The 14,387-nt window shown below is 39.6% G+C and overlaps 1 protein-coding gene across 1 annotated transcript; it reads left to right on the forward strand.

The window, feature by feature from the left end:
• Positions 1–18: 18 nt before the first annotated feature.
• On the forward strand, positions 19–11,129 carry LOC140948727 (arginine--tRNA ligase, cytoplasmic-like). The gene is made up of 13 exons (XM_073397993.1): positions 19–275; positions 351–518; positions 914–1,102; positions 1,458–1,547; positions 2,122–2,363; positions 3,011–3,131; positions 3,922–4,051; positions 5,120–5,224; positions 6,722–6,900; positions 7,376–7,485; positions 8,286–8,391; positions 8,879–8,992; positions 10,191–11,129. Exons 1-13 carry the CDS (start codon positions 69–71, stop codon positions 10,605–10,607), a joined length of 2,178 nt encoding a protein of 725 aa, XP_073254094.1. The 5' UTR covers positions 19–68; the 3' UTR covers positions 10,608–11,129.
• The last annotated feature ends 3,258 nt before the right edge of the window (positions 11,130–14,387 follow it).

Raw genomic sequence — 14,387 nt, forward strand, 5'->3', positions numbered from 1 at the left:
AGCCCAGGTAACCAGGCCAGCAGGTCTTGAGGAAAGAAAAACGCAGTGTGTTGTTTTTTTTTCGGTGAATGAATTTCTGGGGTGTTTCTCGAAATTTGTTTTCCTGTTGTTCTAAGAAAGCTTTTCGAGTAATTTCAGGTTCCTTCACCTCAAGTCCAAGTTTTTCACAAATCAGAGTGTTTTACGTGTCACAGCATCGTCCACGTGGTACAAACAACAAAATGGCGGACGGTAGTGGTCTTGTCGAGGAGTATTCAAAACGGGCTAAAATGGCCGTAAGTTTCTAAATTCCTTTAAAAGTTTATTCAGAACAGCCTAAGCTATAAGGCTGATTTTCTGGTTTTTTGTAGGAAGATGAAATTGTGAATTTAAAGAGAAAGATTAAAGTATTGCAAGATCAAATTGCTTCTGATGCAGAACAGGAAGCCGGAGAAAACGAAAGTTCCGTTAACCCAGAGTTGGACAAGTTACTCACCGAGAACAGCAAGCTTAAATACCAAGTGGAGACCATCAAACGTGTAAGATGATGTAGTTTTCTGTATGGTTTGGGGGGGTGGGGGGGCTAGTAATGGAATGAGGGACAGATTGCCACACCTCATGCACCCTACCCCTTGCACCTCTAACCTCATTCTATTATTGAAGTGAGAACTATCATATGGTGTTCTTTGTAGTACTGAGTTTACGTTTGATCCTGTCCTTTCTCATATCCTGTTAAGTTGGTACTGGCAGAAAAATTCTCAGGGAAGGAGAGTGTAACCATGTGGTGAATAGACTTATAGTCGACCTGGGTGGAGAGGGAAATGCAGGTGCCACAGACGCATGTTTCGGCTTTGGCTCTTTCAGGTGTGCCTGAGTCTTATATCTCTGAGTTACCGCAAGGAGGAATCTTACTTTTCTTCTCACAAATTTTCAGAGCATCGAAGAGGAGAAAGCAAATGCCAAAAGCGTTATGACCAACTGTCAATTCACACTGAATGAGCTATTCAGGAAGGCAATTACAGCAACATTTCCTGATTTGCCAGATGCTCCAGTGGTTGTACAACCATCTCAGGGTGACAGGTTTGGGGACTACCAGTGCAATAGTGCTATGGTTATTAACCAGGTACATCAAGTCTGATCATATCAGTATGTTACAGTTGATAGAAATGCTTTTCAAGTTCTCTAATACTATAGGGCATGGAATTTCTTCATATTTATTTGGAATTGTCTTTTTTTTCTTAATCATGATGTTTTAAGGTTAACAAGAAAAGTCTTTGTTATTATTCATTGAAAACTTGTCTCTTTCAGACTGGGTTAAATTCCCTGCCAGTTTTTCATAACTATAATCTTGGACGGAATAAAATGGAACAGCTAAGCCCCATCCCTACTGAAATCAAGATGAAGCCATGCAAAGGCCAAGTTAGGCCATTCCCGTCGGTGTCAAGTACTAACATTCTTAATTTCTTCGCTGTTATCAGATACTGAAAGGAAAGGGAGTTAAGAGTAATCCTCACCAAATTGCTACATCAATTCTAGCCAATGTGCCACAGAATGATTTGGTGCAAAAGGTTGGTCAGCATAGTGTATTAATTACTTGCCAATTCCATTGTTTTAGGTGAAGGCAAGTCTTTTGATCCCATGATGTTTTGCAAGGAAGTGGAAAAATAATTCATGCAGCCAAAACTTAATGAATACAGTCACAGCTTTTTGCTGGCAGAAACCTTCCTTGAGCTGACACCTATGCCTGTACCCAATGTTGTTCTTTCCCGAGGTTAGACTTCTTTTTGGAATGAGGCTTTCCACTCTGAGAGTGAATGGTGGTGGCTTGTCAACTGGCTCTTACTTTTGAGTCTGTAGACAAAATCCTGCAGTGTGACATTCAAATGCAACCTCTTTGCCAATACTTTCACACAGTACTATTTTTTAGTCGGAATTTCTCATTTTTGAGTAGGCTGATGAATTAATTCTGCAATGTGACCATTCGAGTGAAAACTCTCTGGTTGTAGCACTTTCACATTGTGCTTTTTTTTTTCGGTATTTTGCAAAATAAAGTTTGAAATTATGTCTAAATATGTCTTTATATATTTCTAGGGGTAAAATGGTTAAGTAACTAATATGGTTGGCCTATTTCTGTTTGTCTAGGTTGAAGTTTCTGGGGCTGGATTTATCAATATTAATCTTAGCCACAGCTATGTCTCGTCAATGCTTAAAGACATCCTAACTAATGGAGTCCAGCCTCCTGCTGTCCCTGTGAAGAGGAGATGTGTTGTTGACTTTTCTTCACCTAACATTGCTAAGGAAATGCACGTGGGTCATCTTAGGTCCACCATTATTGGGGAGAGCCTTTGCCGGCTTCTAGAATTTGTTGGTCATGATGTGTTGCGGTGAGATTCAGCTGTGTTGTCTTAAAACTACATAAAACTTTGAAGAATGTTAATTGTTATGTATTTTAGTGTATTTAAATTTATTACATGTCCTCAATGGTTCCCCTATGCTAGATTCTGACTTTGACACATTTAGTTATTCATTCATTCATGTTTTGTGCAGATGATTAAATGTTGTATATGCTACAGGTCAAATTTGATTTCACAAGGTTCTGAGCTCTAGGAAAAATTCAAGGAAGCCCAGTGCTCTGAACCTGTGAAATCTAGGGTGCCCAGCCTATGATTTCTTTGAGCAAACTGAGATTTCCAAGTCACCCATGAGCAAATTTAAGTTGCCAGGGGTCACCAGGCCCTGCTAGATAGAGCACAGCCCTATTTCAGATAATATTTTTTAACCTACCAGTAGGTTGATTTGATTCTCAATTTCCTTTGTCTTCTAGGGCTAGGAGACAAAAGAAATTGAGAATCAACTTAGGTTAAGAAATTTTAACCTGTAATCAAATTTGACCTGTTAGATAGTAACATAAAATTATACCACCTGCAAAATTTTTATTTCAATTATTTTTCTTTACATAAATTTTGATAACATCTGCTTTCTCAGAAGTGGAGACTGATTAACATTGATTTAATTTGCTATTTCCTTTCAGTATTAACCACATTGGAGACTGGGGAACTCAGTTTGGCATGCTCATTGCTCATCTGCAGGATAAATTTCCAAACTATCTACAAGTTTCACCACCAATAGCTGACTTACAAGCTTTTTATAAGGTACAAATTCCTTCTATGAGCTGCTGCTAGTTGAACTCTTTTAAATGATGTCTTCGAACATGAAAATTAAAGCATACACTGATTCCTTCTTTGTGGACACCTCTGAGAGATGGACACCCCCCTAAAATGGACACCTAGAGTTGGTCCATACTATTCTTTAGTATTTTTATTTGAATCCCTATAAGGCCGACACCCCCCTAAAATGGACACCTAGAGTTGGTCCTCGCCATTCTTTAGTATTTTTCTTTGACTCTCTATAAGGCAGACACCTTGCTGAAATGAACACCTAGATTTTGACCCCGACTTTCTTCATTTGTGTCCTTGGACTCTCTGTAAGGCCGGCACCTCCCTAAAATGGACACCTTGAGTTGGTCCCTTCCATTCTTTAGCATATTTCTTTAACTCTCTATAAGGTAGACACCTCCCTGAAATGGACATCTGGAGTTTGACCCTGCCTTTCTTCAGTCAGGTCCTTTGACTCTCTATAGGCCTTTTCCCCAAAACAGACACCTAGAGTTGGCCCCTACTGTTCTTCATTCATTTTCTTTGACCCTCTTTAAGGTACATGTAGAGACCGCCCTAAAATGGACACCTACAGTTGGCCCCTGCTAATCACGTACCCAGAATAAGACAACTGCTGTTCTTCAGTCTTTTAATTTGACTCTCTATAAGGCAGACACCTCCTTTAAACAGATACCTAGAATTGGTCCCTGCTGTCTTCAGTTCTAGTGCCTGCTTTGAGGAGGGTTGGGTGTATCCAGTGCTTGACAGATGTTGGTTCTTTTAATAGGAATCCAAAAAGCGCTTTGATGAAGACGAGGCTTTTAAAAAAGTCGCATATGAAAAAGTAGTGGAGTTACAGGGAGGAAATTCTGATGTCAGGAAGGCTTGGAATCTTATCTGTGATGTCTCTCGAAAAGGTATTCAACTTACAGTCTTCCTTGTGATAAAAATTGAAGGTGACTAATTTAATTAAGAAAGCAATTTTGAATCGTTATACATTTCTGGGAAACTGCCCACCTACCCCTCCCCTAAGTTAACATTAACACTTATTTCTCACTTAGGGCGAAATTTTGGCTTAGGGGAGGGGAAGGTGGACAGTTTCCCAGAAACGTATAATTGGGTTTCAATAAGTACAGACGGCCGACAAAAGGCGTCGGCTACTTTGCTCATAGAGGTCAGCTACTTTTTTCTAGAAAGAAGAAGCAACTAGTTTGAATAACGTTGTAAACAAAAAATATATCATAAAATCTGAAGGAAAACATAATTATCATGTGTTTTCATAAAGGCCCACAAGTTTTACTTTATGCTTCAGTCATGTGAATGCTATACTTCAGTCATTTTTTCACAAGTTTCTTTTTCTTCTTTTCTTTTTCTTCTCCAAAAGTACGTAATTTAGTTTTACAGTCGACTCTCTCTTAATGGACAACTCTGTAAAACAGACACCTAGAGTTGGTCCCTGCCTTTCTTTACACCCTCCATTTGAGTTTCTATAAGACAGACATCTCTCTAAGACGGACAGCTAGTGCCGGTCCCAAAGGTGTCCGTCTTAGAGAGAGTCGACTGTAATCACTTGTTCATTGCTTGTAGGAATTGATTGTGTGACAGATAAATTGAAAGCTACATTTTCTTCAATGAAAAACACGCTCTTCGTCCTCAAATTTAGTCCCCAGAACACTGAAAATCGCATATTAGGGCTTAAAAATTTCACAATTTTCTGGGGGCAGAAAACGTCCAGACCCCCCCCCCCCCCCAAAAAAAAGGCTAATGGCCCCTTGTTGATACAGTCGGTTACTCTATTCAAACTTGCTTCAAACTTACTTCAGTTTTTATTGAAACACCCGTATAATGATCCTTAATTTCTTTGAAATGATAAATACTTCCCCTAACCTGAAGGGACATCTGACAGAGATGTAATAACTAATTAATTTAATTGATTATGACATTAGTTATGATATTAATTAGTTAATTTATTATCATTTTCTCAGAGTTTGACATAATTTATAATCGGCTGGATGTGACACTGATAGAAAGAGGGGAATCATTCTATCAGCCCATGATGCCTGGCATTGTTGCAGAACTGGAGAGAAAAGGTCAGTCATGCTCTACAACACAAGATACTTGGAAAAAAAGTAGATTTTCTGGGCAAGTAACAGTTAAAGCCGATACACACAAGGAGTTTTGCTCCTGGAGCATGCTCCAGGCTCATTTTCCACGTGTCAGTACACACAAGGGAGCGTTTTCAAGTTTGCTCAGTTTGCCCCGGGAGCTTGCTCCCAAATATTTAACCAGTTAAATATTGTGGAGCATTTTGCAGGGTGGAAATTCTGTTCCCAAGGATGAAGTATACCCATGAAATCGTTGGTACACATGAAGGAGCTTTGCTCCCGGAGCGTGCCCCTGGAGCATGCTCCAGGAGAAAAATCCCTTATGTGTATCGGCCCGAACCTATTGACAGGGTTCATGCAGGTCATCGAAAACCTGGAAAGACATGAAATTTAAGAATTTCATTTTCCGGGCCTTGAAAGTCATGGAATTTAATTGTCGGTCATGGAAAGTCGTAGAAAATTAAGGTTGTGTTTGTTAGATTAGTTCTTGTACACCCCAAAACAAGGACATAAAGACGTAATTAATCAGCTTTTAAAAATGGTACACATTTTGGTGGACACTAAAGTGTTATCTGTTGAAGTGAGTGAGGTAAAAATACCCCAAAACAAGGATAGTTTTTAAAATTTTCTCAAGTGACAGCCATGGAAAACTGGAAAAGGTCATGGAAAAAGTCATGGAATTTAAAGTGCTCAAAACAGTACGAACCCTGTATTTATAGGCGTGTTGGTTATGTTTTTCAATCGCGCTTTTCAGCAGGAACAATTTAACCGATTTCTATGATTTTTGGCATCCTTAATAAAGAATAATGGAACTTTAAGAAAATGTTAATTATTTTCTTGTAGATATAAAATTTTTTTGAGATATCAGCACATATTTAGAACCCCATTTTTACTAAAAATGTAAATAACTGCGACATCCCACGATAGATTTTTTCGCTAACTTCAGCAAATAAACCTCAGAACTCTCTAATTTTATATCTGCAAGTTTTGTTCCTCATCATATATACACATCATATATATCACTTATACATTGTCCGTGACTGTGCTCACATGGTGGGTGGCTCCTCCTAAAATGTTCTGCAATTGGTATAGGATTTAATGGAGCCGAAACCAATTGTGGAATTGCACGCATTTTAGGCATCCTACTGATGAACAGTTGCGACACGTAGATATATATTTTTTAGCAACTAAGATAATTTGCAGTCTGTCTACTTTGAATAGCTTCATGAATAGGCCACTTCCAAGTTCCAAAAACCCTCACTTGCAAAATGAGGCTAGGTGCACAACCTTTCTTGTGAAAATGAGTTTTATTTGAATGAGAATGAAAAATCATTTCCATATCAAAGGCTTAGCACCTACCCTCGTTTTGAAACAGAGGCCCGGGGGAACTCGGAAATGGCCTATTCAGTCAATTGACTGATTCATTGGGTGATGTACATCAAGTCTCTGAGGTGTGTACGAAATTTTTCGTTCTTCTTTCAGGTAAAGTGATAGAAGACGAAGGTCGTAAAGTTATGTTTGTCAAGGGGATGAAGGTGCCGCTTACTGTCGTCAAGTCCGATGGTGGTTTTACTTATGACACATCAGATCTTGCGGCCATAAAGCAGAGACTTGAGCAAGAAAACGGGGAGTGGCTTGTTTATGTCACGGATGCCGGACAGGTTAGGCGATGTGTTTTTATCAAAGTTGAAAAATAACAAGGTGAAAGTAAGAAAGTGGACAATTATAACAACAAACGGGCAAATCATAAGGCAAGAAATCGTACGCGTTTGAATGCAAACGCATACAACTGGTGCAGAGCGCCAGAAAAACTTGCAGCGTGCGTGGAAATGAGCGCGGGAAAACGTGCATAACAAGCTAAGAGGCGTGATTCAGTTATGAATTAGAATTTTGCTTTTCAGAACCTGCTAGGCGTTTAGGCTCGGCAGATGACGACCAAGCAAGACAAGTTTTGTTTTACTTGCACGTACAGAAGATAATGTGATGTGTCAAATTTATCGCCAGGACAAGTTAGCTTTTCTGATATTACTCTGTTCCCAAGTCACTGCGTCTGTGCTTGGAAATACGAGACAACGACAACTGTACTTGATGTATCTCATCCTTACATATTTCATATAAATGTTCTCTCTCTTACAGGGTGATCACTTTAAACTCATCTTTGGAGGTGCAAAAGAAGCCGAGTGGTACGATCCCAAGGTGACGCGTGTTGATCATGTTGGATTTGGAGTGGTTCTTGGAGAAGACAAGTGAGTTGACATAGCTGTTGACATCGTATTGTAAAGACACAAATGACTACTGTTTAAAGAGGACTTTACCTTTTTGCTCCGTAAAACTGGTGTTCTATAAGGAAAAAATGTAAATCGTAATTTGTTTAACCACGAAGCATTAAGGAGTTATCTTCAAAGAGTTCGTTTAAAGGCGTCCTTTCGTTTGGAAGTGTTGGTTTTTGAGGATAGGGGAAAACCGGATTATCCACAGAAAAACCTCTCGGAGCAAGGGAGAGAACCGACAACAAACTCAACCCATACGCGTCAAATTATCATTATCATTGCCACCATCTTATCATCATTATCAACACCATCATCATCATCATCATCGTCATCATCATCATCATCATTATTATAGTCGTCGTCGTCGTCGTCGTCGTCGTCGTTATTATTATCCGCCTCACCATCATGTGATCGTTAGACACTTCAATTGCACAAGGCATCTAAAAGACTTCCCCCCACGTTCCCGTGAACAAAGGCTCCAACTCGAGGCTTGGTTTGACAAAATACAATGACTTGAATGAAATTGTCCCGTCAAACCGTGACTTCGTTTCATTTTTTGTGCTTGTCATCATCATCGTTTCTCTCTTCGCCGGAAACCATATTTAAGTCAAATAGGGTGTGCTTCCTGGAGCACTGAATTCGTGAAAGCTTTATCAAAATAAAATGTTCCTTCAGAAAACCGTGTGATTAAACCTAAATAAAGTCAAACACTCCTTTGACTGACAATTGACAAAGCCTTTAACCTTTATCTTAAAGATAATCTTTTTTATTCACAGAAAGAAATTTAAGACCAGATCAGGTGATACCATTCGCCTTGTTGATCTTCTTGATGAGGGACTCAAGAGGGCTCTAGACAAGTTGAAGGAAAAACAGCGAGACCAGGTTTTTTTTTTTTAATTTCCATTGTTTAGACTGTAGGAGTTACAATCACTGAGCAACTGCATTGTTTGTGAAGCCCGGTATGCGTTTGTCAAAACCACAATTAACTGGACGTCTCAACTTGTTTTTTCTACTTGCAAAAGTAATTTTTTCTTGCAAATTAAAACTTAACTAATTAAGATGTTGCGTAAGTAAAGTAAATATATTCTTCCGAAAAGTATCAGTTACATTGAGAAACGCACCCTTATGAAGAGAAACGACACAAAAGTCAGGGCGGGCAAAACGGTATGAGACTTGGGACTAAAACGTCTGCGCGCATAAGTCTCCTGTCTCCTTTGCTGCAGGCGAAAAAGGGATGAAATGAGTAGGGCTAGGGGTATGGACGAAATCACAAGAAGCGATCGATTACCGATTTTGTTTATTGAGTTAAACTGAGTTTTCATCTCACTGTTTACACGTATTCTGACTTTCTCACAAACATTTTTTTCAGGTTCTGAGTGCTGAAGAATTAAGGGCAGCTCAGGAGTCTGTGGCTTATGGCTGCATTAAGTACGCAGATCTGTCTCACAACAGAGTTAATGACTATGTGTTTTCTTTTGATAAGGTAAGATCAAGGTGGAAGAAAAAAACCAATTGATATGCCTACAGTCGAAGCTCCCATAAGCAACACCTCCCATAAGCGACCACTTCCGATAAGAGACCACCTATTTCTCCCCTATTCAAAACACCAAAATTTATCAGGTAAAGGGCTGTAGTTGGAACCTCTGGAAAACGACCACCTCTTGTAAGCGACCGCGACTAACTTTCGGGCTGACGGTTTAATAATCTTTCATTGTTTTTAATCTCTTGTAAGCGACCACTTGACGCATTGTCTGATCCCTATGTTCGCTGTATGTACTATGCTACTTAAAGAAGAAAAAGAAATCTTAGTGACAACATGGAACTACACATATTGCAATATTGCATGCTAAAAATTAGCTTCTATATAGTAGATGTGTCCGGACATCTCGGAAGAAACTCCTTGTGGTTCGATTCTTGTAAACGACAACCTCCCTTAAGCGACCACTTAGTCTTGGCAATTTGAGTGGTCGCTTACAGGAGATTCGACTGTATTTGGTTTGAGAATCGTATCCCACCTCCCCTCCTTCGCTTTAAATGAACAACGGTAAGATCTAATCTACCCTTAAACAGACTATACTTCGTGGCCCTTTCTGTGTTTTGGCGCGCACGGAATGTACTTGGCGTGAGAAAAATATAGCCAGTCCGTTGTATTGTTTCTTATTTTCCTTTAGTTTTTTGTCAGGTAGTGCCTAGTACGACTTGTTTCTTTAGTTGTTTAAAATCTTTTAAAGGGTTCAATTGAGGAAGTTAAATCGATATGGCTTAGAAGAGCTCCGTAGGTGCTAAAAAACAACAGGGAAAACACCATTGTCCGCGCCTTGTGCATTCCGTTCAGGAAGAGATTCTGATTGGTATACCTGTGTTTTGAGCAAAGTAATTTTCAGCGCGTATCGCATCCGGGATTTAATTGGCGAGAGCAAAAAATGCCTCAAAGGTGATGCCTTATATATGCGAACGTGACTTTTGCATTATCCTCTATTTATTTGCACGAACTGCATGTGTAAACCGTCCAAATACAAAACCTGTTTCAAAAGTCGGGCTTACATGAAGTACCACCCAAAAAGGATTTCAATAACATTATGGTATTTACTGCTTTGTCAATTACTTACACATTCTGCTATGACTTGTATCAGTTGGTTATATTCTCACGTTTTGTTTATTTGCTTGTTTTTATGCTTCAGATGTTAGACGACAAAGGCAACACAGCAGTGTATTTGCTGTATGCCTACACTCGGATCAGGTCTATCATGCGCACGGCCAACATCGATCGCGAGAGCCTGGAATCGTGTTTAGGAACCACGGAAATCTCACTGGAGCACCCCAAAGAGTGGAAACTAGGGAAGTGCATAATACGCTTTCCAGAGATCCTGTCGCGCGTGCTCGATGATTTGTTAATGCACGCACTTTGTGAGTTCATGTACGAGATGGCTACCACGCTGACAGAGTTCTATGACAACTGCTACTGTGTAGAAAAGGATCGTAAGACAGGCGAGGTGATCAAAGTTGCCATGGGGCGAATGCTATTACTGGAGGCAACCGCCCGAGTCATGGAGACTGCCTTTTATATACTTGGTATCAAACCTGTCACAAAAATGTAAATTTGGATGGAATGACCTCGATCTCAAAAAAGCGTGGTGTATTTAACGAGCTATGTCTCGGTTTTCCGATGATTTTGCCTATTTTCGCTTACGACGAGCTGTATACTACAAATAAATGAAAGAAAGGCCTTTACGGAACAAAATAATCGTTGAATAGCAAATACGGATGTTTCTAGAGTATCGTAGAAGTTACTCCGTTTTACATAAAAAATATTGAGACCGGCAAACGGGGTAAAAGCAATCGGCTATTGGATACATCCCTTTTAAATCTTTGTCAGTTTTGCTTGTCCATACCGCCGATATTGAAGCAGTTATTTTCAAATCTCGGTCAATTCTACGACTGTTTGTCAAGTACTGAACTCATCTTTAGCTAAAATGGTATGACCTGTAGCCACTTTTAAGTCAACTATTCCAGTTAACTTACTTCCTCATTTTGAATAGACTAGTACTGTTTATTATCTGAAAGGTTCTTTTTCAGCGGTTTCAACCGTTTGATCATTTAAATAAACGCTATCGATCTGGCTTAGTCTGTTCATTACCGTATTGCGTGTGACGTCTTTCCGAGTCTATTGTTGTATTTTAGGCGTGTGTATATAATGTGACCTGACAGTCTGTGCATGGATGAAACTCTGGAGAGAAGAATTTGAAATGGGGAGAGCGCTTAAACTCCTTCATTAAAAATAATCGTGCTAATTTTCCTGGTGAAAAAAGTACAATGAAGCGAAAATCGTTATCGTTTGTTAAATTATTTTTTTAGGGTTAGCAAGTATTGAAAAGCACAGAAACTTCTAGTTCACGGAATAGGCCGTTTTCACGGTGGCGTCATTTTGCTACTACGACTAGAGTGCTTTTCGTTTTTCCTGTCATATTTAAATTTGGAAATCCCCGCGAGGTTTAAATAATAAAAGCCCTAATTTGTTCAAGAAAGCAAAACCCTGAAGGATTCTGGTCGTAGTAGTAAAACGACGTCATCGTGCAAATGACCGATTAAAAATGCGAAAAATCCTCCATGGCAACGGAAAACCAATACCCCATTCACTTGTTTCATATGGCAACAGTTTTTCGAGCAAAAGAATCGCCCGTGTAAAAAGGATAAATTTCTCAGAGACAAAAAAAAAATAAAAGTCAAGACCCAGATACGTTAGTGGTGAAGACTTGTTAATGTTACTGTAAGAGAACATGTGAGATTTACTCATTGAGAGACATTTTATTTTTAATCAAAATAAGGAAGTTGACATTGCAACGCTTATTGTATTTGTCTATACCTGGAAACTACTTCTGCCGGTCATAATCTGCTTTCAAGAATTTATAAAGTTAAAGGTAATTCCGCTGTCCGTGCTTCTGGATCTTTGTCACGAATTTAGAGACATGCGCAGGTAATCCACACTCAGGTAACCATGACAGTGGCTGAAAATGCGACTAAAAAACAACTCATTCAATGCTTAACTCATGTGACGTTTAAAAAAAAGGTTGTAAGCAATTTTCACAGGGATATTTTTACGATGTGCTGTCTGTCATTATTTCTTTCCGTGTTCTTTCCTTGGAAACCGGCAAAAACACAAAGTCTCACTGTAAATCATTACTCATTTCAAGTGCTACAATATTAATTTTCATTGAGTCAGAGAATTTAATTTCGATTGTGTTAGGTTTTTAAAAGAGCAACGCATTTCCGTGGTTACAGAAGACGGTAATAGATGTCCTTGGTTACACGGAAAAGAAAAAAGAAAAACATGGAGATGAAAATTAAATTGTGTTAAATAGGCAGTACAGGGCAAAGATTGCTGCTACCAGACTGTAAAGTTTGCTGGTCGCGGGAGCAATAATTCTGAGGTGAGTCAGATGATTGGACCAGGAATAAGAACGTAACTTATGGAAAAGACTATGTACCTTTTTTCAAGGCACTGACTGAAGGTCTGTCTTCATGGGGCAAATTAGGTGTATATCAGTTTGGTTTCCCTTATTTGCATTGAACATGATATGCAGGTGTCCGACTAGCTTATGTGGGTATATAGTCAACGTAGCATAGCGTTTCTGATCGAGTTTCTGCACGAAAGTTGTATGGTAGCGAGTTAAGAGCAAAACAGAAAGCTTCCTCAACGAACTCCCGCAGAGATACCTTTTACGCATGCTGGGGTATCTTAGGAGACTGAGAGTATCTACATATGCATCTTTATTTTGGTTCTTTTAAGTTTATAGTTTATTACGATGAACACTTTTAATAATTTACTGCAGCCGAAAAAATAAAATAAAAAGACTGAAGAGCGTTTATACGGAAGAGTAGAAATAACAGACAATAGACTTTTGTGACAGCCATAGGCTATAAGATTAAGTACGTAACAGGCGACTCCCGATAACTCGAACCTTCAAGGACACTAGAAAAAGGTAAGAGTTATCGTATCGGGAGCCGTTTGAGTTATCGGGAGCTCGAAGCAAATAGCCGGAAGGAAGGGAACAACCAGTTTTTACTTAGCCTCCCACGCAGGCGTTTTTGGGGAAGCTCGTTTTCCATCCCTCCCCACAGGGATGAAAAACGGGCTCCCCTAAAAACGCCTGCGTGGGAGGCTAGTTTTTACTGTGCAATGAATATTTTAAACACATTTCAATCGTAGAAATGTCAAGTGAAAATGGAACGATGCTTCTAGATTATAAATCAGAACTTAAGGCAACAAAACAGCCTTTAGCTAAAAAGCATGCGTTTTACTGTTTTGAGAAGTAAAGCTCTTTCATGTCAGATATGTGACAAACAACATTGACCTCCATGGGTAAACTAACCGCGCTCCTAGCCTCTTCTCCGCGGGAAGAAGTAATCTACCCGCATTTACGGTTACGGTTTATACCCTTCGGGCCTACGCGGAAAAGGCGAATCTTAAACCGGAGTCTCTACTGTTAACAGTAAATAATGTTTAGATATCTGATTCCAGTTCAGTGTCCAAAAGTTGGATAGCGTCTTCCACCGCATAAACCAGTTTAACTGTGGAAAATGATGTATTTGCTCAAACCCATTAGACTTGAGACATGATTACTCTGACTCATCACCTGGAAAAGACTAGCCTGCGTGGGAGGGGGCGTTTGTACACAGGCTAGGAAAAGACCAGCATTAATAATAAAAAAATTAACAATAATTAAATCAGTTCTAACGCGCATTTTCTGTATAAATACTCAAACAAGTAACCAAAAAGGCGCCGCGGTGAATATCTCAATACATGCAGTGAAACAAACAGTAGTGATGAAAAAAATGTCTGTTTTATACACCGTTCCGACGGTAACAGAAGACAACGTTTAGTTTTAGTTTTGGCCAATATTGGGCATGGCGTAGACTGAAGACCCAGTTTTGTTAAACACTGAAAGAAATAGAAATACAAGCCTATAAAACAGGAGATTCGTGGCTGGTTACCCATCCAATGCCTAACCTCGCCCAACCCACGACCCACACCCACGACTCACGACCTCTACCCACGATCCACGACCCACGACCCACGACCCACGACCCACGACATTTAGCTGCACTCGAGAAAACTAAACAGCAAACAGCAACGGTAATTAGTTTGTGGTTTTGAGGTTTGATCGCTTGTCCTGAAGATCATTGTGATTAGTCACCACACTAACAATACTTAAATTTGATCCGTATGGCGCGTTGATGAGCGCGGCATGCAGTCGTATTTTGGCTGTGCTCCATTTATACTGCAGCTGCAGTATGCATAAATTGCATAAATACTTCTAGCGTATGGTGCGAGCCTTGCTCATTTTGTCACGTTAGCATTTTGATTCAAACATTATTCG

The sequence above is a fragment of the Porites lutea genome, chromosome 9, assembly GCF_958299795.1.
Source record: "Porites lutea chromosome 9, jaPorLute2.1, whole genome shotgun sequence".
In the NCBI taxonomy this organism is placed as follows: domain Eukaryota; kingdom Metazoa; phylum Cnidaria; class Anthozoa; order Scleractinia; family Poritidae; genus Porites; species Porites lutea.